Raw genomic sequence first — 22,804 nt, 5'->3', positions numbered from 1 at the left:
TGGGACACAGGAGCTTCTCTGTCAGAGACTGCCCAGCCCGGGCAGCCTGTCCCACCCCCAGCCCAGCCAGTGGCACGCCAAGCACTCGCCCAACTCCCCATGTGCCGGGTAAAGAGGGAACAGCTGCAGGGGCCCTTCTGCTGCCTCAGGAGCTGGGACAGCACCCAGAGCCAGGCTGGGATCTAAATTTAAACTCATGCTTTGTGTGTTTGTACATGCGAGTGCAGGCTCCAGCCCCCACTCCCCCACCACCTCCCCTGCTGCACGGAGGAGACAGAGATCCAGAGGAGCTCCAGCTGGCTGGGACCTGGGGAAGGGGGGCTCCACTGCAGGGCAGGAGGGGAACAGACAGCTAGGGGAGCAACACCATGGAGCCCGCTTCTCCCCAGGGTGACGTGAAGAAGAGGCAACAGAAGGAGAAGTCCAAGAAGCCGGTACCACCAATAGCTCCTCGTCCACCCAGGGCCCTGTTCTGCTTAACCCTGGAAAACCCTCTGCGGAAGGCGTGCATCAGCATCGTGGAGTGGAAGTATCCTGTGGCTGCAGGGGCTGGGGAGCAGTGTGTGTGTGTGCCTGTGAGCATGGCAGGGGTGCTGGGACCACGAGAGCTGTCAGCCTGTTTCAGGCTTGTGCTGTCTCATCAGGCCTGTGAAGGCACTGAGGCACTCAGGGAGCCCTGGCAGGATGCACTGGTGAAGGCAATGGCTGTGCTAACTGGGGCATGAATAGGCTGGTGGGGAAAGCTGGGGCTGAGGAGTGGGCTGGGCCATGGGGCCTTTGTGGGGTGGGACAGGGACAGGCAGGGACAGCCTGGGGGCAAGGGACTTGTGGGAGTCAATGTGTTGTGTGTGTTGGGTGCTGGGGAGAAATGGGGACAGAGTGCTGAGAGGGGAGGGGGTTTAGTGTGTCAGGAGAGGGCACAGTGCCCATCCTGGGGTGGGGATGGGGTCAGGCTGGGGACGATGTGATACTCTGGGGAGATAAATTTGGGGGTAGGTAGCGAGACCATGGTGAATTGCTTGGGATGGCTCTTTGTGTGTATCACCATTTGCCTGATCCCACAGCTGTGCTCTGCCCTGGTGGGGGGCCTCCCCCAAATCCTTGCTGACACCATTGTAATCTCAGCTCCCTTTCCCACCCCTCCCTGGTGCTCTGTCACAGGTGAAGGCTTTTTTGTGGGTGATACTGTTCAGAGGGATAGCCTTTGTGCCTTTGGCTTAGTGTTTTAGTTTGAGTGTTGTTTTTTGACCTTTTCACTGGGGCATTGTAGCTCAGAAATACCAAAATGTCGTGTTTCTGCCATGCATACAGGAACTATCGCTTTCTTCACCTGTATTTTATGTAAAGGAAGAGAGTGGGAGATGAAATATTTCACTTTGATTTCAGCAAAACTTTTGGGCTGAAGCAAAAAACAATGGACTGGGGAACAGAATCGAGTTCTTCCACCACAACTTTTCTTATTTCATTTGCTGAACCTTATCTGTGTGTTCTTGGCCTTGGCAGGATGATCCCACCAGGATTTACTCTAGGAGGTGGCTTGGTCATCTTAGGCTGGCTGTGTTGCTGTAGGGATACCAAAACCATGCCCAGAGATGCTGCTTTGTCCAAAGCCCAGTTGGCAGGCGTGAGGGCATGCCCACAGCTCTGGTAGTGCTGCAGTTTGAGACCTCATTCCTTTACTGCAAACTCTGTCCCCCATGGATTGGGAGCAGAGCCAAAATTGGGGGGTTGGCATTTTCTGTGTCTCTGGCAAGAGAAATGATGGTTCTATGGGCACATGGAAGGGAACTGTGCCTGTGTCTTAAATGGACACTGAGTAAGGAAGAGCCTTTGTGTATGCCTGAGTGGCAGGGGGAGAGCTGGAAATAGGACTTACATCTTGCAGCATGCTCCAACACGTTCTTCCAGCTGGGCCAGCACATGCCAGAGCAAGGGCATAGCACAGGGAGGGTCTTCCCCACATCAGTGCTCTGGAAGGGGACAAGTGGGTGGCCCAGTAGAAAGGTGGCATGTGCAGGTGGCTCTGACCTGTGCAGGACAAATGATCCAGGGAATCAGGTTTCTCCAGTATTTATACCCAGATGCACCTGGCTGCCCTCACTCAGGGATCAGGGCATGCGAGGCGTGATAGGGTCAGCTCGTTCCAGTTCCTGTGGGTTATTATGGTCTGCAGGGACATGCAGGCTGCCAAGGGGAGATTAGCTGTGACCCTCCTCTGTAGGGGTACCTGGGCTGTAGGTGCTGTGTGGCAGTACATATTCCTGTTCCTTGGGCCCATCGCTGCTGTGGAGCTGCTGCTGTCAGAGCTGAGCCACAGGAGAGAGTCAGGGGCTTTTTCAAGCAGTTGAATAGTGGGGACCATCACTCCATCACTCCACTCAGCCCAGGGTGGGTGAAAGGCTGACTTGAGGCAGAGGGCGTTTTTGTGCTGAAATTTGCTCTCATCTCAAAAAATATGTTCATTAGAACAAAGAAATCTGAATGTTGTGCAACTTTCTGGGTGTTGTGTGCAAGCCATTAGTCCAACAGCCTGATAGTTGTTGGGACATGTCTTGCTTTGTGACACCACCCTGGTATTTCAGGTCATTTTGTAGCCAGGAGAGCTTCAAGGCAGATGAGTGAGGATTCTGGGGACCCTGGAGGACCACAGAGCTGCAGACACAGAGGCCTAATTCCTGCTGCAAGGCAGGATTGGATGCTGTGTGGTAGGAGCATGCTGGACAGAAAGGAGTTAAATTGCAAGACAAGGAGATGAGGAGGATGCTGAGGCTCAGTGGCAGGAGGCAGAGACACTGTACCCAGTTATCTCCATGTCTGTTTCTTGGTTCAATCTTTCCCACTGCACTGCTACCTCATAACTGTGCCAGACTCGCAGAATCACAGGCAGCAAGTGGATTCCAGCTCCAGTTACAGGAGCTCCAGTCGAGGTTACCCTTCAAGGAGGGCTTGTCTTACCCTGTCCAAGCAGCCAGGGAAGCCTCCAACCCCCAGGCTCTGCCTCATTACCCAGACACAAAGGGGAGCAGCTTTTCCAGCTGACTTCAGTTTTTAAAGTGTCATCAGGTTGATGGATAGAAAGGTCCAGAAAAGGAAAAAACGCCTGTGATGAGCCCAGGACACGCCTGACAGCACTCAGCCAGCACTCAGGCTGGTGTGCATCGCCTGCTCCCCAGGTGCCCCTTGCTCTGTGATACAGGACCAGCCACCAGAGCCCAAGGCAGCCTCAAGGGAGAACGCTGGGGGAAACAGAGTGGGGATCCTGGAGGGAGAGCCTGGCTGCAAATGAGACCCTGGAGACAGAGTCTGAGCTCCTTGGAGGGTTCAGGAAGGTGAGAACTGAAGCTTGTCCAAGAGGTTTCAAGGCCCAAGCAAAGCAGTGACAGCAGCAGGAGCCTGGGAGTGACCAAGTGCCTGTCCTAGGGTCTTCATGGGGAAATAGTAAAGTCACCCCTTTCATTCTGAGATGTCATAGGGCCCAAACAGCACAGTTTCTATCTTGAAGTGGGTGGGACAGTCCTCAGGCTGAGCGCTGTGTTCACTCCCAGCCCCTGGCACTCCTGGGGACGGTCACAGGAGTGACCCTGCCTGTACTGGGCCACCAAGGCTGTAGGCACAGCTGGGGATGTTCTGCCAGAGGAGCCCCTGGATGAGCTGCCTTGCCCCTGGGTGCCTTCAGCTGGGCCATGCAGCCCACATGAGCCTGGAGCAGCAGGAGTCTCCGTCATGGATGCAAAGTGCAGAGGGAGCTGGGGCCTGCCTGCTCTGGAGGGGATGCTCAGGTTCAGTGGCTGCATCCTGCAAAGGGCTCCTGACCCTTCAGAGTGATTCACTGAAGGATGAGGAGGGGGAAACTGCCCCCTGTCCCATCCCTTTGTCCTGTGCCGGCCCTGCAGCACCTGAGGATGTGCTAAGGCTGAGGTCTGGCTGCACTCTGTGCTCTGCCCCTGTGTGGGGCTGGTTCTCCACACCCACCCAGGCAGGACAGGGCAGGGGTGGGGTTATTCCTGCTTTTTCTTTCCTGTCTGCACTCCTTAACACTTTCCCCTTAGACCCTTCGAGATCATCATCCTCCTCACCATCTTTGCCAACTGCGTTGCTCTGGCCATCTACCTGCCCATGCCTGAGGATGACACCAACATCGCCAACTCCAGCCTGGTAAGGAGCAGTTGGAACTGTTGCTGCATCTCAGTCTTTTCAAGGTTGAGTTCTTCTGGGATACTCCCTCACAGGGAGTTTTGTTTATCTTAGTTCTGGGTCAGGAAGCATACTCCAAAGTTTCCTTAGGTTCTTGTTTCTCATGTTTATTAATATATATCAAAAGACTTGGTAGGTCTTCCCCAGACTTTCTGCTCAAGTTCAACTCACTATCACCTGGCTCAAATTGGCTCATATGGCACAAAATGGCCTCAAAATATGCAGCTCTTTTATCTTTATACTCATTTTCACCCAATTAACAATAGACATGTAAATTATTTTTCTTAGTGTTCCAATGACCCAACACCTGTGTGCTGCACTGCGGCATTCTTTATTCAGTCACTTTCTATTACCTAAAAACTTCTAGAAGAAGAAGATGAAAAAGAAAGAATGACAAGAGACAACACCCTAAATCTTTCATCTTGTCTTCTGTTCTCTAAGCTAGTTTAAACTTTAACTTTTTCACCCAGTGACTTAAGAAAACTCTAATTTACACACACTTTTAGCTTTCATATTTAACAGTTGTTTTCATGGTGTTACATGAAATTCAGAGTTTTCTTGGATGTCAGAGCCAGGTATCAGAGATAAGGGCAGCTCTCTGTGCCTCAGACTCCAACAGGAACCCTTCGTGCAGCCCCGAGGGCTCTGTGGAGCTGCTGCCTTGGTGTGATGAGGCTGTGAGGTACCAAGAGCTGCTCTGGGGGTCAGGCACTGTTGGTCCAGCCAAAGCTGCTGCAGTCAGTGGGAGGCAGGGGTGGGAAGAAGTGATTGCAAAATGGGTTTTCAGAGGGGCTGAAATCACCTCTGGGTTGAAATCAAAGGTGGCAGGTCGTGTGTGGAGTACATATGAAGGTAAAATTGATGTTGATAAAAGGAAAGATTTCGTCTGATTCTTTTTATCACATTTTCAAAAAGAAACATCCTGTTCCAGAAAGGCTCAAATAGTTTGTTTCAGCATTTTGGACTAAATTTTTCTGACCTTTCCTATCAAGATTGTATTTTAATTTTGTTACTTTTTATTTAAGGTTGGAAAAACCCTGTTTCTATTAGGCAGAAAAGCTATGCCTTTCCAATCATTATTCCGTATTCTTCCACAGTTGCTCCAGTTTTCCTGCAATATGATGTTTTGATGTGACCCAGATCAACAGTTTGCACTATTTTTAGTTTGCCATTCCTTTCTACTCTTCAGATCCCCACTGTGATTCCATCCACATTGATTTCCATTGAGAGACTGAGTATGATTGAATCAAAACATCTAAATCCCCCTTTTAATGAAATGTTCTGCTGGTTTTGGTACTCCTCAGGGTAAATGCCCATGGAGGGTTTGTTCCTGGGGTGTTCCTTCAGCCTCCTGGCTGCTCTGACCCCTCAGACTGGTTTTGGTTTCCTCCCTGGCTAGGGGGACATCGCAGGCTGTGGTGGGTGCAGTTATCTAAGGGGAGAGGTGAAAGAGGCAAAGCAAAGCTGGGGCAGGTTGACCTTGGGAATCAGGAGATGGGGACAGTGGGGACGGGGGCTTCCCTCTGGGAGGGGGCTTGGGGTGTGGCTGAGACCTGTGAGGGAAGCCCAGGTGTGTGTGGGGACGAGGGGGTGAAGTGGCACTGGCCTCACAGGGCTCCCAGAGGGGCTGACACTGCCCCAGGACCTTTTCCATGGGCAAGGACCAAGTGATGTAAATTCATTGCATAAATGAAATTCCATCTCTTTTTATTTCTTGTATATTGCATTTCTTATGCTATTCCCTACTGGGGGATGTTGTCATACCAATAGGTGTCAAGAGCCAGGTAGCCCCAGGTTGCTGCTCTTTCATTCCTGCTTGCTGTCCCCTTGGCACCATGTTCTGGTGGCTTTGTAGGAGCAAACCCCGCTGAGAATTTAGCCAGGCACCCATCACCTGGGGCATCAGGCTATGCTTAGCACATGCAGGTAGTGAAGAAAGGCTTGTTGAGGCATTTTCCTGCAGCAGAGAGGTGATGGGATGTGTTTAATCTCTCCCTGTCCCTTTTCTGTCTCTTCATTGCCCAGTTCTCTCTGGAGAAGGTTGAGTTTATAAAAAGACATTGGAATTATTGAGAAGGCAAAATGTATGAGGGGAAACTGAGTCAGGGCAGTGAGGACATTGCCCCACGTTGTTTATGGGGGCAGGATTGAGGTTCCCTCTCATCAGAGCTCACTGCTGAGGGGTGTGCAGGGCCTGCCCAGCCCCAGCTTCCTTCAGAGCCCTCAGAGCAGGGACAGCCACTCTGCTTTACAGCTGGTCACTTTACAAGTGATGCCTTGATGGGCTACCTAAACACAGAGAGCAGATACAACTAAGAGAATAAAAAGGGGTTCTATTTATTGAGGGGTCTTCAGGTGCATTGGGGCAGACAAAGCCCCCCAGGGGCCCAAAAATGGACAATGGGTCACAGGTTTCACACTTTTATAAGTTTGGTCCATTTGCAAATTGAGGGTTAATCTTCCAGTTCCAGCTGCAGGTAATGAAGGAATTTACCCCCAGTTTGCTCTCCCCTAACTCACTTTTGTTTCCATCTCTTGGGGCCTGAGGCAGTGAGGTGTCCTTGATTCTCAGGCCTTGAGAGGAATTGTTGTGTCTGACCAAAAAGCAGCAGCTCACACTGTGTGTGGAGTTTAGATTAATACACTAAAGAATTTCAGTGTTACAAATACATGAAAAATATAAAAGCTAAAATCCTAAGGCATCACAAGGAGAGTCTCAGGAAGAGAGGATTCCTGGGAGACCTCTGCTGCCACTGCCTTCCTGCAAGATTGGAAAACCTGCAGAGCAGCCACACTCTGTTTCCAGGACCAGCCAGGGATGAGTTGCAGTCACAGTTTAGGCTCAGAATTAGTCTCATGATTCTTGGTTAATCAGAACTCATTTTTGGGGGTGTGAAAGAATGAAATTCCATAAGAAGGAAAATAATAAAATTAAATAACCATAACCATAAATTTTCTAAGAATCCATTTTGCTTTATCCTGGAAGAAGCACAGTTGTTTAATTTCAACACATTACATTGTTATTCTTTCTATATTAGATTTATTTTGATCCAGAAGGTTTTTTTTTAAATCCTGTTTGTATCTGATTTTGTCTTTTTCTAACAGAATCAAAATATATTCTTCAACCCTGATGAAATGAATTTGACTTTTCAACCCGTTCAATAATTCACAGCATTTATTTTCACTTTTACTTGAGTTTCCAGAGTTTCAAATCCCACTGTTTTTCACTGGAAACCTTACTCCAGGAGCAAGCAGCTTCAGAGTGTGCTTAGCAAGGCAGGTTATTCACAGGGATTCACCCAAGAAAATACAGATGCTGATCTGGCTGCCTGACCTAGCTTTATGAGCAGTGAAGAAATAAAGTCAAATTTAGAGTACAGTTCGTTTCTCATAGTTGAGCCATTTCTGCAGCCCTGGTGGGGGGTGTTTGACATGCTGCACACACTGAAATGCCTGGTTTTCATAGAACCACAGAATTGTAGTATGGGTTGGCTCAGGAGGCTCTTTCTACCCCCTGCCATGGGCACCTTCCACTATCCCAGGTTGCTCCAAGCCCTGTCCATCCTGGCCTTGGACACTGCCAGGGATCCAGGAGCAGCCACAGCTGCTCTGGGCACCTGTGCCAGGACCTCCCCACCCTCACAGGGAACAATTTTTCCCTAATACTTAAATGTACTGTCTGTCAATTTAAAGCCAACCCTCTTTTCAGTTTAAAGTTTTTTCCACATCAGTGGGACTTGAGGGTAACTGCTTGGAGGGAGGCCACCCTTTCAGACCACCAAAAAGCAGCTGTCCTGAGTCCTGTGGGCTTTGTAGGTGTGTCAGGTAGGATATGGGGCCTAGGGAGTGGGGGACAGAGCTGGAGCTCAAACTGTCAAGAAGATAATTTAAACGGCACAGGTATTGGCCTCTGTGCAGGCATGCTGCTGCTGTCACGGATAATGGCTTTAGGTATTTTAGGTAGCACAATGTTTAATGTCAAGGGATATGTTCCTGAAAATCCCAGCACTCTGGGTTGCATCTCAGCCCTGGGGTTAGGAGATTCCTGTGTTTGCAAAGCCTGAGCAAAGCCTCAGGTACAATTCAGTGACAGGAATATGGGTGTCTGATGCAGGAGTCCCAGCTTTTCATCTGCTCTGGGGAGCTGTAATTACTTGTGAGTGCTGTGTAATGTCTGCCAGCCCAGGGCTGTGTCATGGGCATCTCAGGAACACCACAACAGTTGTTTTTGGGTAGATGACTTGTGTCCCACAGTCCCTGAGCAGAGTTTGCTGTCCATTGCTGGTTTTCAAGAGCTCTTGGGCCCTGTGCCTGGAGGTTGGAATGGGTTACTTGCTGCAGGAGAGTTGTGATTGCATGTGGCTTTCCTAGAGCTTGGGGTCACCCTGGATCTCCTGGAGTCTTCACCTGTGGAAAGTGGAAAGTTCACCTGGCTGTGACAGTGGGCAACACTCCTGCATGTCTGCATGCCCAGACTCGATAAACCTGCAGAAACTGCTGCTGCTGCTCTGGTACTGGCACCTGGAGGGGTGCACATGCAGCTGTGTGAGCTCCCCCTGCCTCCCTCCTTCCCCTCACTCTGGCCTGGAGCCACTGGTAAGGGCTGGCACCTGCCCAGCTTGTGGCTTGGCCACTGTGTGGTCACCCTGGGCTTTTGGGTAGGCAGATGAGCCAGGCCCCTCTCATCTCCCCCTCCACGTGGGCCAGCAGAGCTCACCCCTCACTCACCCTGAGTGCCACTAACAGCACTGCAGCCTCCTTACCCTGCTCCATCACACAGGGTGTCCTCATGCCCTGTGGCTCCCAGATCCACAGCAAGGCTTCCTTGGAAGGGACCCCTCTGCTCCCAGACCTGCAGGAGGCCGGGCTGGCTGCAGCTTCTTGAAATTTCTGTTCTTCCAGCTGGGCTCTCCATACCCCAGGTCTGACAGAAATCACCGAGCCCTTGTTCCTACTGTGGCCAAGTCCTTCTGCTTTTGGTGACTGAGCTGGTAGCACCCACCAAAGCCTTTTCAAACCAAGCAGATCTAAGACACCAAGTCCAGGAAGAACCCTCGGGAATGCCACCAAGGTGTCTCAGACGTTGGAACAGGAGTGGGAGAGCTGGTGTGGCATGAGTAGCTCTGGATAGGCAGTGAGGGAGATGCAGTGGAGAACAACTTGTAGGACCTGGCCTCTCTGTGCTCTCCTGGCTGCTGTAGGGGGGTTATGGCTTTTCTGGTTTCTGTCTCTGCAGCCCTGGGGGGTCTCTTGTTTGTGGGAAAGGAGGAGCTGTGGCTGGACACTGTGGCAGGAAAATCACAGCATTGCAGAGCAGCTAGGGGTGGAGTGACTTCAGGAGATGATCTGCTCTAACTACCTTCTCTAAAAAATCCATGCAAACAATTCAAAAACTCTCCCAGATTCTTTCCTGCATGTCTTCCCATCCCAAGTACTTCCTGTGGTATAACAGAGGCCATTGTGGAGAGCAGAAGTGTTTTTCTTGATGTGTCTCTTTCTGACTGTGGTCTGCAGCCATTGCAAACCCTGCCTGCCTCCCACTGCACTCTTCCCAAGCCGAGTGCCAGGGTTTCCCACCACTCAGAGGAAACTTCATTGGCTCCAGACCTCATTTTCATCTTGTTTTCCAAAGGAAGGGATCCTATGAGATTGCTGTAAATGTGCTCCCATACATTACCTGCCCTGTCCCCTTCTCTGCCTCACAGCTGTAGGATTTCATTCACCTCCATCCAGGGGAATAGGAGGACACTGAGCTGCTCTGTTTTGCAGAAAATGGTTGCTGCAAGCTCTGGGAAACACCTTTATGGATTCTTTGTTTACAAAGGGCTTAGAAAGACTCCAGCAGCACAGCTCCCTGCCCTGGCAGTCTGTGCATGTGTCATGCTCAAGCCATTGGTGCATCTACAAAAATCGTTTTAATTAGGGTGGGCTGGAGCTGCAGGGCCCTGCTGGGACTGGGAGGCTCAGGAGGAGGTTCAGAGCTGGTGGTACAGGAACAAAAGGCATGGAGAAGGGCAGTTTATGACAGTCATATGGGGACACTCAGCGCAGTGCAATGCTTCTCTCTCGAGCTCTAGCCCTGGCTTCATAAAAGAAGAGGATTTTCCATTTGGCAGGGCATGGGGTCCCCAGGAGGAAGGTGTGCTCACAGCATGACAGCATTCCCCAGGGAAGATCCACTCCCAGTTTGGTCTCAGAGACAGGTTTCTGCCTTTCTGAGGACAATTCCCTGGAGATCCTGAGCAGTGATGCTCATTGTCCTTCAGGGGATATAGGCTGAGGAGAGGGACCAGGGAGCACCAGAAATATAAATAGCCCCATCCACCTGGCTGCTTCAGAAGGTTTTTAATCCCAGTCTGGAAGGGGCATTGGCAGCAAGGGCAGCGATGGCAGTGACAGGCAGAGCCAGCTGGGCACAGGCAGCTCTTGGCTGTGCTCCAGGGACAGATGAGCTCCCCTGGCCCAGCAGCTGCAGGGCAGTGCCAAACCCCTGCTTGGGGTGTCAGGTCCTGCCTGGGAGGGGGTGCAGCACCTCTGCCCAGTGAGTCCCAGGCCCATTTCTAGCTGGTCACTTTGCCAGGCAAATGTCTGGCACTAAGCAGGAGGTCCTGAGCCCAAGGCCTCCGTTCCCTGGCAGCTTCCTTATCATCCCAGGCAAAGAAGCCATGGTACACCTGGCCTGTCCCAACGTGACTGTGGGGACTTCAGACCCAGCAAGCCCTCAGCTGGAGAGGATGAGAAGGTGTCAGTGCTGCATGTAGGAGGAAGGCTGTGAGGGGAATGAGAGAGTGAACAGCAGGGAGGAGAGCCAGAGATGAGCAGTGCCCTGGGACAGGCACCTTCGGTGGCTGGAGCAGTTTGTAGGAACCACAGCCTCAGGGCAGGGTCCTGGCAGGGGCCATTAGAAGGCTGTGGGGATCATGCTGCAGGCCAGAGAGTGGCATGTGGTGGCTCAGCATGCCAGCCCTTGTCCCCAGGGAGCTGCTTGGTGTGTGTAGGGGGGACAGATGGGGTGGCAGCAGGGGCTGATCCACAGTCACTGGTGAGGATACCAGGGGAGGTGACAGCCTGTTCTAATGAAACATTCTCTCCTGCTTGCCTTTGCAATCCCCAGGAGAAGATCGAATATGCCTTCCTCATCTTCTTTGCCATTGAGGCCATGCTCAAGATAATTGCCTATGGCTTTCTTTTCCACACGGATGCCTACCTCCGAAACGGCTGGAATGTGCTTGACTTTTCCATTGTGACTCTAGGGTAAGGAAAAGTGGGGAGGCTGCTGCTGTTCTGCTTGTGCCAGGCCTCTTCCACAGCCAATCAGGGACTAGTTTTTCTGGTGATTGCAATGTGTTTGGGGACAGCTCCTTGACTAAGTTCATGCCCTTCTCCTGTGGACCCCCTGTTGCTGCTCTGACATCCACTGGGATCCTCTCTAACTCTTATTTCTTCCCGTCTTGACTCCTTCATGCCTCGTAGGTCTCCTTGCCCTGGAGAAAGGGGGTGGCATGGGGTCCTTGAGGGTTTGCACATGGGGTGGGAGGTCCCTGGCTGTCAGCAGTGGAGCTGTGCCCAGGCGCTGGACTTGCCAAGAGCTGCCCCCTGGGTGAGGCTGAGCATGGCTGGAAGTCCTGCCTTGCTTTGCTGCCTGCAGAGCTCTGAATCTTTAGCTCAGATTTCTCAGTCTCCATTCTCATGCCCTTCTCCTTTTCCTTGTCCTTCCTTCTGCTTCTCCTCCTTCCTTCCCTGTGCCCTGGCTCTTTCAGGCTCATCACCATGACCCTGGAGCAGGTCAATGTCAAGCAGGGAGGGCCTTCGGGGGGAAAAGGCGGCTTTGACGTGAAGGCGCTGCGAGCATTCCGTGTGCTGAGACCCCTGCGCCTGGTGTCCGGAGTGCCGAGTGCGTGCTGGGTGCCCATCAGGAAGGGCTGGTGGGTGGATGGAACCTCTGGGCCTGGCCAGGGTGGGAGCCGTGGGACAGGTTTCTTGTTGTGGCTGGATGAAGCCCAGCCACAAAGTAGGTGTAGAGGAGGCTCGGGTTCTTGCTTGCTCCTCCAGCTGGTGGTTGTCAGCCCTGGGGATCTGCAGGTTGGCACAAGCCTGGCTGCCCCTGTGGCTCAGTGGCAGTACCTTTGGGTGGCCAGTGTGATGGGAGCCAGGATCTCGCTCTGGTTTCTCAGAGCAGGGATCTTCCTTTTCCATAACCCATGTGAACACAACCAGGATGAGAGCACCAGAACAAAGGGAGGGGCACGGAGCAGCCTTCAGCACTGCCTGGCTCTGTTGTGCTCTTCCACCAGCTTTCATGGTGGGTAGAAGAAAGGATTTCCTGCTTCAGAGATTTCAGTCCCATCCGTGCCTCTCTTCCCTTGGCAAGGGGCATTTCAAAGGCTGCTTGCTGGTGGGTTGGCAGGGATACAAGGTGCACCCAAAGCTTGTTAGGAAGTGTTTGACCTCCTCTCCATTTTTGTGCAGGCCTTCAGGTCGTCCTGAACTCCATCATCAAAGCCATGGTGCCCCTGCTGCACATAGCCCTGCTGGTCCTCTTCATGATCATCATCTATGCCATCGTGGGGCAGGAGCTCTTCAAGGGCAGGATGCACAAGACCTGCTACTACCTTGGGACAGGTGGAGCTGTGGTGGGGGGGATGCAGCAGAGTTGTCTCTGGGTGGCTGTTGTGAGACCACAGGGACTCTGTGTTTAGCACAAAGTGTGGTCTTGCCAGCATCAGGCCTGGGAGTGTGGCGGGACTGAGGGATGTTTGAAACAGCGCCCAGCTGGGTGTGAGGGGTGCTGAAAGGGACCCGTCTGGAGGGGGAGGAAGTGTGGGCTGCTGTGTTTGGCCTGAGCTGCTGCTCACACCATGGCTTTGCCCCTCAGATGTGATTGCCACAGTGGGCTCAGAGAAGCCAGCTCCGTGCACCAGCTCCGGCCACGGGCGGCACTGCAGCATCAACGGCACCGAGTGCCGCAGCGGCTGGCCAGGGCCCAACAACGGCATCACCCACTTCGATAACTTCGGCTTTGCCATGCTCACTGTCTACCAGTGCATCACCATGGAGGGCTGGACTGAAGTTCTCTACTGGGTATGATGCCTTGTGGGCATACCTAAAAAACAGAGGCCAGATACAATTAAGACAATAAAAAGGGTTCTATTTATTGAAGGGCCTTCAGGTGCATTAGGGCAGACAATGTCTGCACCCAAAAATGGACAACGGATCACGGGTTTCACACTTTTATAAGTTTGGTCCATTTGCATATTGGGGATTAATCTTCCAATTCCAGCTTCAGGTGATGAAGGAATTTACCTCCAGTTTGCTCTCCCCCAACTCACTTTTGTTTCCATCTCTTGGGGCCTGAGGCAGTGAGGTGTCCTTGATTCTCAGGCCTTGAGAGGAATTGTTTTGTCTGACCAAAATGGGAAAGCAGCAGCTCACACTGTGTGTGGAGCTTAGAGTTATACACTAAAGAATTTCAGTATTACAAATATATGAAAAATATAAAAGCTAAAATCCTAAGGCATCAGGTAGGCTGCAGCACTTTGTGCCCAGCTTGATGCAGGTGATGCTCTCTCCTTGAGAGAAGACTCATGGTAGGGCTCAGTCTTTGCCAGTGAAAGACATCCTGCCCCCACCAACATTCTTACTGTGATGCACATCCCATAACACACCACTCATGTCTCTGCAAGCTGTCCTTGCCCTGCAGGTAGGCAGGAGATTGCTCCAGCTCCCACCTTCGTGAGGGGGTATGGGCCAGGCACAGCAATGACTGATGGATGCTCCTCCAGCACAGCCCATGCTTTGCAGTCCTTGGGAGACAGTTGTGCAGAGCCTTAGGCTTGGGGATGATGTTTCAATCTGCCCCCAAAATGTTTGGGTCTGGATGTAAACCAGACACAGAGTTCTAGGCAGCCAGGGCTTGGGGCCAGGTTTATGTGCCACCATCCCAAACACTCCTTTTTCCAGAGGCTGTTGAGGGGCTCTAAGGGGAAACAGATGGAGGACAGTGCCTTCAGAATATTTCACCTGCATCTCTCGTTGCCAGGTAAATGATGCCATGGGGAATGAATGGCCCTGGATCTACTTTGTCAGCCTTATCTTACTTGGCTCCTTCTTTGTGCTCAACCTGGTGCTGGGTGTGCTCAGTGGGTAAGTGCCACTCTATCCTTTCTGCCAGCAGAGGCAGAAAGTTTGAACTAGACAAGAAAAAAGCCTGGAAAAGTTCTGTTCTTTTCCCCCTCTCATTCCTCACCCCACACTTTTTTTTTTGTTTTGTTTTGTTTTTGTTTTTCACACTTAGAAACACTGATCTGTGAGTTACTTTTTGTGTTGGTGTCCAAGGCTTTCAGAGGTTTTAGCTCAACTCTCAACACAGAAATCTTTTCCGTGTGGCACAAGCAGCTGTCAGCAAGCCCAGCCCTGGAGCACGTGGGCTGTGGTGTGTTGTGCCAGCTCACACAGCAAATGGAGCTGAGCAGGGAGCGGTCACTCCACAGCTCTGGGTCTGGACACTCCTCACTGGTACCTCCAGCTGTGAGCACACACACTTTTCTCATGGCCAGCCTAAGGAGAACATCTTTGATGAGTGTGAGGGATCCAAGGGAAAGATTGTTAGTCTAATTACTGCTTCAGCAGTCTCGTCCAAGTACACCAATCAGCTGTCATCAGTCTGTTATGACAATCTAGGCCAAATTCAATTAGTGTTAATTCCCCCCAGTAGCACAGTTAAAACCTGAGATCTTACACTCAACCTACCATGTTAACATCCCAGTTTTGTTGCTGGGAAATATGTGTTGTCCTGGGAAGTGAGGAGGGCTTTTCTCCTCATGTCTGTAGGGTCAGGGTCTTTTTTATATGTTTCAGTCCTTGTTTGTGTAAGTAGATCACACTCATCACCTCTGTTAGTTCACAGGGTTAGTTATACCCTAATTACTTGGATTTGTTAGGCCTCTTTTACGACAAGAACCATGCCACTGCACCATTAAAACAAATTGGGGTGTTACTATAACTGAAACAAGTTTAAAAGCACAAGATAAACCACAGGAACCTGATGCTTGTGTAGAGTTGACTGTAACTGCAGGACAAGCTGGACTATAGTCATCTGATCCTGGAGTAAATTGCTGGCACAGTAAAGGTTCTGAAATATTTTTGCAAATACAGCCAAATTATGTTTGAGATCAGGAAAATTATCTGTTATGGTGTGTGAGACCTATTACTAACACATGGCAACACCAGCATGGCTGGGCAGCAGGTCTACAGTCCTGCCAGACACCAGAGGAAAAAAGAAATTAATTGAAAGAGAGCAGGAAGAGTGGGCAAGGACGTTTGCAGACCTGTCCTTTCCGTGTTACCGTGAAAAGTGTCCTGCTTTCCTGCCACGTGATGAGATATGGAGAGCTTGGGGCAGGTTTTCACCCCCCAGCTGGGTGAGACCCCACTCTGATGCTTAGCAGGACTGGGGAACTGCCCTGGCCAGGTGTCAGTTGGGCTGTCCAGCTGCAGCAGCCTGCAGAGAGAAGCTCCCAAAGAGCAGCAGTGGTGGGGAAGGAGCCCTGCCTGCCACCAGGTGATGGGCCCCCATGGCCTTGCAACGTGGGCCAGGAAAGAGGAATGTCACTGGAGTAGGGTAGTGGCAGTGCTGGTGGCAGGGTACTGCAGGGCTTTCCTACAGGGCCTGGCCTGGCACAGAGCTGTGGTTCCTGACCTCCACGCCATCCCCTGAGTCTCTGCCGCTTGCCTTTTCCCAGAGAGTTCACCAAGGAGCGCGAGAAGGCCAAGTCGCGGGGAACGTTCCAGAAGCTGCGGGAGAAGCAGCAGCTGGAGGAGGATCTGAAGGGCTACATGGACTGGATCACCCACGCAGAGGTCATGGACAGTGATCGGGCCAGGGGAGAAGGTACCAGCTCTGCTTGCTCACAGACCCTTAGCGTGAGGATTGGCTTCCTAATGCTGACCACCGAGAGAACCTTTGAAGAACTCCCAAAGACTCATTTTGCCTGAAAACCCGTGAAACAAACTGCTTTGGCTTCTGCAGGACAATTTCCTTCCTCTTTTTTTTACATTTCCTGAATAATTTGGTTGAATCTGATCCAGACTAGCAATAATTTATCCCCAATGCTAAATCTCTGCTTCAACCACAGGGTTTAATATTTGCAAGGCCTGAATCTTCTTTGGCAAGGGGCACTTCAAATGGCCATGAGGAGTGTGTGCCCTTGGTGTGCAGGGATACAGTGCAGAGCCATAAGCTCTCACGCTAGCAAATAATGGATTTCTTGCCATCACTTGACAATTTCAAGGGATTAGAAGTGGCTCAGAGGAGGAGGTGGATATACAGACATCTAGCCAAAAGCTCAGCAAAGCCTGGGGAGCTCTAGCACAGAGTCACAGTGTTTGCTCGTTTTCACCCTGCATGGTGAAAGCACTTTTGATGCCTCAAGCTGAGTGATGCATGCGTGCAAAGAGCCTTGGGAAACAGTGGGATGGACAAAACGCCTCTTCCAGAGCTGTGGCCTCTGCTCTGTTCAGCTTCTGATCAGATCCCAACTGACCCCAGTGTTCTCCATGCTGGGGTACCTGCTGCTGTCCCTCTCTGGGCTGCTGCTCTTCCTGCAGGGCAGGAGTTTCTCATGCCTCATGCTTGATTTGCAGGTGACCCTCAAAGCCTTCTGCCCGAACTTGGTTGCTGACTCCCTGGGAGGGCTCTGTTTGGTGGGGATTATTCTCTTCTGATGGGGAAGCTCTTCCTGGTGGGGAAGCTCTTCCTGGTGTACTTCTGGAAGAGGTTGCCTCCCACATATTCTTCCCAAGGGCTCCTAGAAAAGCCTGTAATGTCATTGCCTCTAGGTATGATGCCATTGGATGAAGGAGGGTCAGAGACTGAGAGCTTGTATGAAATTGAGGGCATGAACAAGTGGATTCTCTTCTTGTAAGTATGCTCTGACTGAACCATCTGCTCACTCCTGGGCTTCCACTGGCTCTCACTTGCTGGCCCAACTGGGCCAGGCTTTCCTGGTCAGCCCCCAGTTTCTGGCAGAGAGACAGGGACTGGTGCTTGGGGGAAGATGCAAATATTAGGGCAGCAAACAGGGAATTTGGCTGTGGCACTGGCAAAAAGCTCTTCAAGGTGAACAATGTCTTTGCTGTGGGACCAGGCTGTAAGCATCCTCCCAAGCCTGTGCAGCATGGCAGGTAATTTAGGAGCTAGCTAGGAGCCAGCTCAGAGCTCAGTGCTCACAAGGGATGGATGCTGGCTAGGAATCACCAGCCAGGGTTATCACAAGGGATAAGCTCCAGGGAGGTTTCCAAGGGCACCCTGGAGACCATGGATGGCTCTGGCCACATCCTCCAGACAGAAACCAAGTCCATGTCCTTAGCACTGCTCTTCCAGATATCCTCCTCAATGTTTTCCCCTATGAGAGGTGCTGGAGGCCAAAATTAAGCCAGGAGGGTGAATGCACTGCAGTGCCTGAGTGAATGCACCAAGTTCCAGGGGCAGGTTATGGTCCTCATCCCCTTTCAGGGAGGGAGCAGGGGTGGCTTTGCCCTGCAGGTGCAGCCCAAGGAGCTGGGTCTGGCCCCGTGGCCAGCTCTGCTGATCCTTTGCTGTCTCTCCAGCCGTCAGTGGAGGCGTTGGAACCGAATGTTTCGTAGGAAGTGCAGGGATGTGGTGAAGTCCAAGTTCTTCTACTGGCTTGTCATCCTGATGGTGGCACTGAACACCCTCTCCATCGCCTCTGAGCACCACTTCCAGCCAGAATGGCTGACACGGGTGCAAGGTGAGCAACCAGCCTAAGAGAGGGTCCAGGACACCGTGTGTTACCGCTGAAGATCAATAGATCACACGGACACAGGTTGAGGTGTGGTGCAGAAAGAGCAGAGTTTATTTTTCCTCCCAGGATTTATAGGCTTCTTACCATGGCCAGGGATTGGATGGTCAGGATAACACTTTCCCACTGCACTGGCCATGAGAAATGCCCATCACAAGACGTGTAACAGAAAGAATGTACACATATCTATGTTTATAGTTACTGTCCTGGGAAAGTCCTTAGAAAACTATGTTAGCAAGCTCAGAAGCTGAGTTTTCAGGGCGACAACTGTGCTGCCCCAGAGCCCTGTGTGAGCTCCTGCTGTGAGTGCACAGCCACACTGACACGGCACAGAGGCTCCTAGGCACACACAGAGCCTGCACTTGGTGTGTGTGCATGATCCTTGTCACACAGCTCACAGTGACACGGCACAGAGGCTCCTAGGCACACACAGAGCCTGCACTCAGTGTGTGTGCATGATCCTTGTCACACAGCTCACACTGACCAGCACAGCCTCTGCACCCTTAGGGACACAATCCTGCGTGCTGGACACACGCACAGTGCGTCCACTGGCACCTCTGCACACCTGGCACACACTCAAGCTGTGCAGTCACACGCATTTGTGCATACAGCCCCACTGACTGCACCTCCACCCACACACACAGGTCACACCCAGAGGTGCATGGAGCACAGGTGTGCACACACACACACACACACACACACACACAGGTCACACCCAGAGGTGCATGGAGCACAGGTGTGCACAAACACACACACACACACAGGTCACACCCAGAGGTGCATGGAGCACAGGTGTGCACACACACACACACACACACACACACACACAGTCACACCCAGAGGCACACAGAGCACAGGTGTGCACACACACACACAGAGATCGCACCCAGAGGTGCATGGAGCACAGGTGTGCACACACAGAGCACAGGTGTGCACACACAGAGCACAGGTGTGCACACACACAGCTCAGTCCCACGTGCCCACCCTGCATGGACTCAGTACTGTACAGGTGTGTGCTCACACACACAGCTCACACCCAGAGGCACACAAAGCACAGGTGTGCCCACCCTGCATGGACTCAGTACTGTACAGGTGTGTGCTCACACACACACAAGCATGCAGCTGCATGTCACCCTCTCATCTTCCTCCCCCGTGTGGCCCCCAATAAACAGCTTGGTGGGCCAGAGGAGGGTGAGCAGCACTGCCCTCCTCCCCTGGCTGGCCAGCCATGCTGGGGCTGAGGTCCCTGCTCTGACAGGCTGGATCTCCCACCCCAGACAATGCCAACCAGCTGCTGCTTGCCCTCTTTGTGGCCGAGATGCTGCTGAAGATGTACGCGCTGGGGCTGCGCCAGTACTTCATGTCGCTCTTCAACCGCTTCGACTGCTTCGTGGTGTGCTCAGGGATCCTGGAGACCATCCTGGTGGAGCTGGGCACCTTGTCCCCTCTGGGCATCTCCGTGCTGCGCTGCATCCGGCTCCTCCGCATCTTCAAGATCACCAGGTAGGGCAGGGAGCTTGTGGGTGCTGGCAGCTCGTGATGCCCGGGCATCACTCACAGCTCTGGGACATCACTGGCCCTGTCCCAGGGGAGGCTACAGCGTGAACAGAGCTGGGAGCTGCTGGGTGGAGGAACAAGGCCAAGCTGGGGGTTTGTGTCCAGGACATGGTTTGGCTGGGAGTGGAGAGTGGGACAGAGCTGAGGCCCCACTCTAGCTCTGGGTTCTGGATTTTTGGGCTGCTGTGGGCCAGGATTCCTAGCTCTTCCTTGTGGCCCCAACCCACTGTGTGTTCACCCCTCTTCCCCATCCTGCTTGCTGGTGCTCTGTGCAGGCAGCAGTGTTATCTTGCTTGTCACACCATGATTGCAGCTTCATTTCTTCCTCCTGGAGCCTGCCTGGAGCAGTTCCAGAGCCCAGCCTGGGTCCAGACTCCCCCTTTCTGGGCTGCTGGCACACTACCTCGGTCTGTTTGGCTATGTTCCCTGTGCCTGTCTGGTCCTGACCACAGCCTTCCCCACTCTTTCACCTCCCACATGCCTCTGTCTCTCCTTTTCCCAGGTACTGGACATCTTTGAGCAACCTGGTGGCCTCTCTGCTCAACTCGGTCCGCTCCATTGCCTCTCTGCTCCTCCTCCTCTTCCTCTTCATCATAGTTTTTGCCCTGCTGGGCATGCAGCTCTTTGGGGGCAAGTTTGATTTCGAGGACATGAAAGTGCGGCGCAGCACATTTGACAACTTTCCCCAGGCCCTCATCAGTGTCTTCCAGGTCTGGGGCTGTGGGAAGGGCAGTGGGGGGCTGGAGGGAGGGGGCTTCCTTGGCTGTGGGTCTCCAGGCAGGGGTTAGGTCTCAAGGGGATGTGGGTCTGTGGGGGTGATGTGGCTTTGAGACAGGAACAGGGAAATGCAACTGTAGTCACGAGCACTGGTTCAGTGGCTGAGCAGAAAGGAGGGTTTGACCATGGGGCTGGAGCCGAGGGTAGGATCAGTCTGTTCTGTCATGCTCTGCTGTGGATGCTCTTAAGTCTCTTAAGTCTCTTAAGTTTACTACTTAAGTTTACTACTGCTCTGCTCCCAGATCCTGACTGGAGAGGACTGGAATTCAATTATGTATGATGGGATCATGGCCTACGGGGGCCCGTCTTTTCCTGGCATGCTGGTCTGCATCTACTTCATCATCCTCTTTGTCTGTGGGAACTGTATCCTCTGCCTGCAAAGCCAGGCCCAGGCCCCCTGCACCCAGCCCCATAGCATGGACTGCAGAGGACTGGGGAGGGGGAAGCAGGGGCTTTCCTCAGTGTTTCAGTGCTTGCATTTGGCTTTTCAGTTCTGAAGGGCAGTGGAATAAACCAAGGGCTTCAGGGCTTGCATTGGTGGTAGCTGAAGGCTGGGGACTGGGGAAAGCACATCTGGAGCAGGTCTGGCAGGCAGATTCAGCCAGAGAAGGCAGCCAGCTCAGAGCTCAGTGCTCACAAGGGATGGATGCTGGCTAGGAATCACCAGCCAGGGTTACACAAGGGATAAGCTCCAGGGAGGTTTCTAAGGGCACCCTGGAGACCATGGATGACTGTGGCCACATCCTCCAGACAGCAACCAAGTCCATGTCCTTAGCACTGCTCTTCCAGATATCCTCCTCAATGTTTTCCTGGCCATTGCAGTCGATAACCTGGCTGAGGCTGAGAGCCTGACACTAGCCCAGAAGGCCAAAGCAGAGGAGCGCAAACGGCGGAAGATGTCCAGGTGAGCGCTGCCATCCCTGCCCATGGCAGCTCCCAAACGAGGTGTTTGGGTGTGAGGAGATGGAATCACCTTTCCCATGGCCCCTGCCCAGACTTCAGTTCCTGCTCTGCCCTCCTCTCTGCTTAGAGGTTACCCAGAGAAGTCTGAAGAGGAGAAGCAGATGCTGGCAAAGAAACTGGAGCAGAAAGCAAAGGGAGAAGGGATTCCCACAACAGCCAAGGTCAGTTCTGGTGGAGGTGAGCCTTGGAGAGCTCCTGGGGGGGCCCTGGCTCCTCCTTCCACCAGCCAGGATAGACAAAGGCTTGGAGCCAGCCTGGGTTCAGCCTCTTGACCAGAGTCATTCCTCGCCGTAGCATCCACTGGTGATGCCACTGGCTCTTTGGGGCCAGGCAGGAACTGTTGCTGTTGCCTGGTGAAACAGCTCCATTGCTGGGGATCCTTTTTCTCCAGTGCATTTCCTTGGCCACAGCCAGTCCTCAGTGGCTGAGATGGTCTGGTGCACACCAGTGTGGAGTGGAGCAAAGCCAGTCAGCAGCACCCCAGATCTGCCTTATGTCCACACCAGCACCCCCCCTATGCAAACCCCTCTGTTCAGCTGTGCTGACTGTGCTGAGCTGCCTCTGAGAAACATCTGGCCAGCAGCTACTTTCCTAGCCACTTTCCAGGGTGCCCTTGGAAACTCAGCCAGGAGCTGCTCCCTATCTTTTTCCCCCTCTGGCATATTTTCATATTTTCATGGCTCCAGGCTCTTGCCCAGCACACACTCCTATTTCCTACCCTCTTTGCTTCAATTGGAGAATCCCCTCACCAGGTTCCAGCCTGGGCCAGCACTCCATGTGCCTGGTGCTGTATGGGCCAAATGCAGAGATGCTGCTTGTCCCACATGGCTTCCAGGATGAGAGGGTCTGGCCAACTGGCACATGCAGCTGCACATCCTCCTTTCTGTCTCTCCCTTGTTTCAGTTGAAAGTGGACGAATTTGAATCCAATGTCAATGAGATCAAAGACCCCTACCCTTCTGCAGACTTCCCAGGTAAGACCTTGTCCTGGCAGGGCAGCAGGGAGGCTGAGGAGAGAGCAAAGGATGCAGTGAACTTTCACCAGCCTTGGGGTACTGAGGTGCTTCTGGCTTGCATGCCAAATCAGGATGATGGGATTGGAAGATTGTCCATAAGGTCATGTTCCCTCTCTGGATGATTCTTTTCTTTTCCCTTCTCATGGTCACCCTACAGGTGATGATGAGGAAGATGAGCCTGAGATCCCCCTGAGTCCTCGGCCACGTCCCCTTGCAGAGCTACAGCTGAAGGAGAAGGCTGTGCCCATGCCTGAAGCTAGCTCGTTCTTCATCTTCAGCCCAACCAACAAGTAGGCACTGCCCCTTCTCCCTGCCCTGTAGGGCTCAGGCTTGGCCCAGGTGCCTCTGGCACCAGCTGTTCACAGCAGGGTCCTGTTTGTGCATGAGAGCCAGTTCTGAAGGGAACCAGCTCATGGGGAAAAGCCTTCTGTGTGGAAGGACTGGTACAGACATCCTTCCAAGCCTAGGGCCTTCCTGT

At 52.6% G+C, this 22,804-nt stretch overlaps 1 protein-coding gene across 1 annotated transcript in view; it reads left to right on the top strand.

Annotated features, from left to right (window-relative positions):
• Window positions 1-224: 224 nt before the first annotated feature.
• Window positions 225-22,804, top strand: part of CACNA1S (calcium voltage-gated channel subunit alpha1 S) — a 45,326-nt gene continuing 22,746 nt past the window's right edge. The window contains exons 1-17 of the mRNA XM_014258953.2: window positions 225-529; window positions 4,050-4,155; window positions 11,309-11,448; window positions 11,955-12,088; window positions 12,664-12,816; window positions 13,070-13,275; window positions 14,234-14,337; window positions 15,936-16,084; window positions 17,032-17,113; window positions 17,803-17,963; window positions 19,292-19,517; window positions 20,074-20,281; window positions 20,591-20,711; window positions 21,138-21,252; window positions 21,379-21,472; window positions 22,215-22,284; window positions 22,484-22,616. Of these exons, the coding sequence (XP_014114428.2) occupies window positions 369-529; window positions 4,050-4,155; window positions 11,309-11,448; window positions 11,955-12,088; window positions 12,664-12,816; window positions 13,070-13,275; window positions 14,234-14,337; window positions 15,936-16,084; window positions 17,032-17,113; window positions 17,803-17,963; window positions 19,292-19,517; window positions 20,074-20,281; window positions 20,591-20,711; window positions 21,138-21,252; window positions 21,379-21,472; window positions 22,215-22,284; window positions 22,484-22,616 (2,363 nt within the window). The 5' untranslated portion in view covers window positions 225-368. The remainder of the gene's footprint in view (window positions 530-4,049; window positions 4,156-11,308; window positions 11,449-11,954; window positions 12,089-12,663; window positions 12,817-13,069; window positions 13,276-14,233; window positions 14,338-15,935; window positions 16,085-17,031; window positions 17,114-17,802; window positions 17,964-19,291; window positions 19,518-20,073; window positions 20,282-20,590; window positions 20,712-21,137; window positions 21,253-21,378; window positions 21,473-22,214; window positions 22,285-22,483; window positions 22,617-22,804) is intronic.

The sequence above is a fragment of the Pseudopodoces humilis genome, chromosome 26 (genome assembly GCF_049639895.1).
Source record: "Pseudopodoces humilis isolate 2021_Gansu_Grassland_sample_001 chromosome 26, ASM4963989v1, whole genome shotgun sequence".
NCBI classification, from domain to species: domain Eukaryota; kingdom Metazoa; phylum Chordata; class Aves; order Passeriformes; family Paridae; genus Pseudopodoces; species Pseudopodoces humilis.
This window is presented reverse-complemented; position numbering and strand designations above follow the sequence as displayed.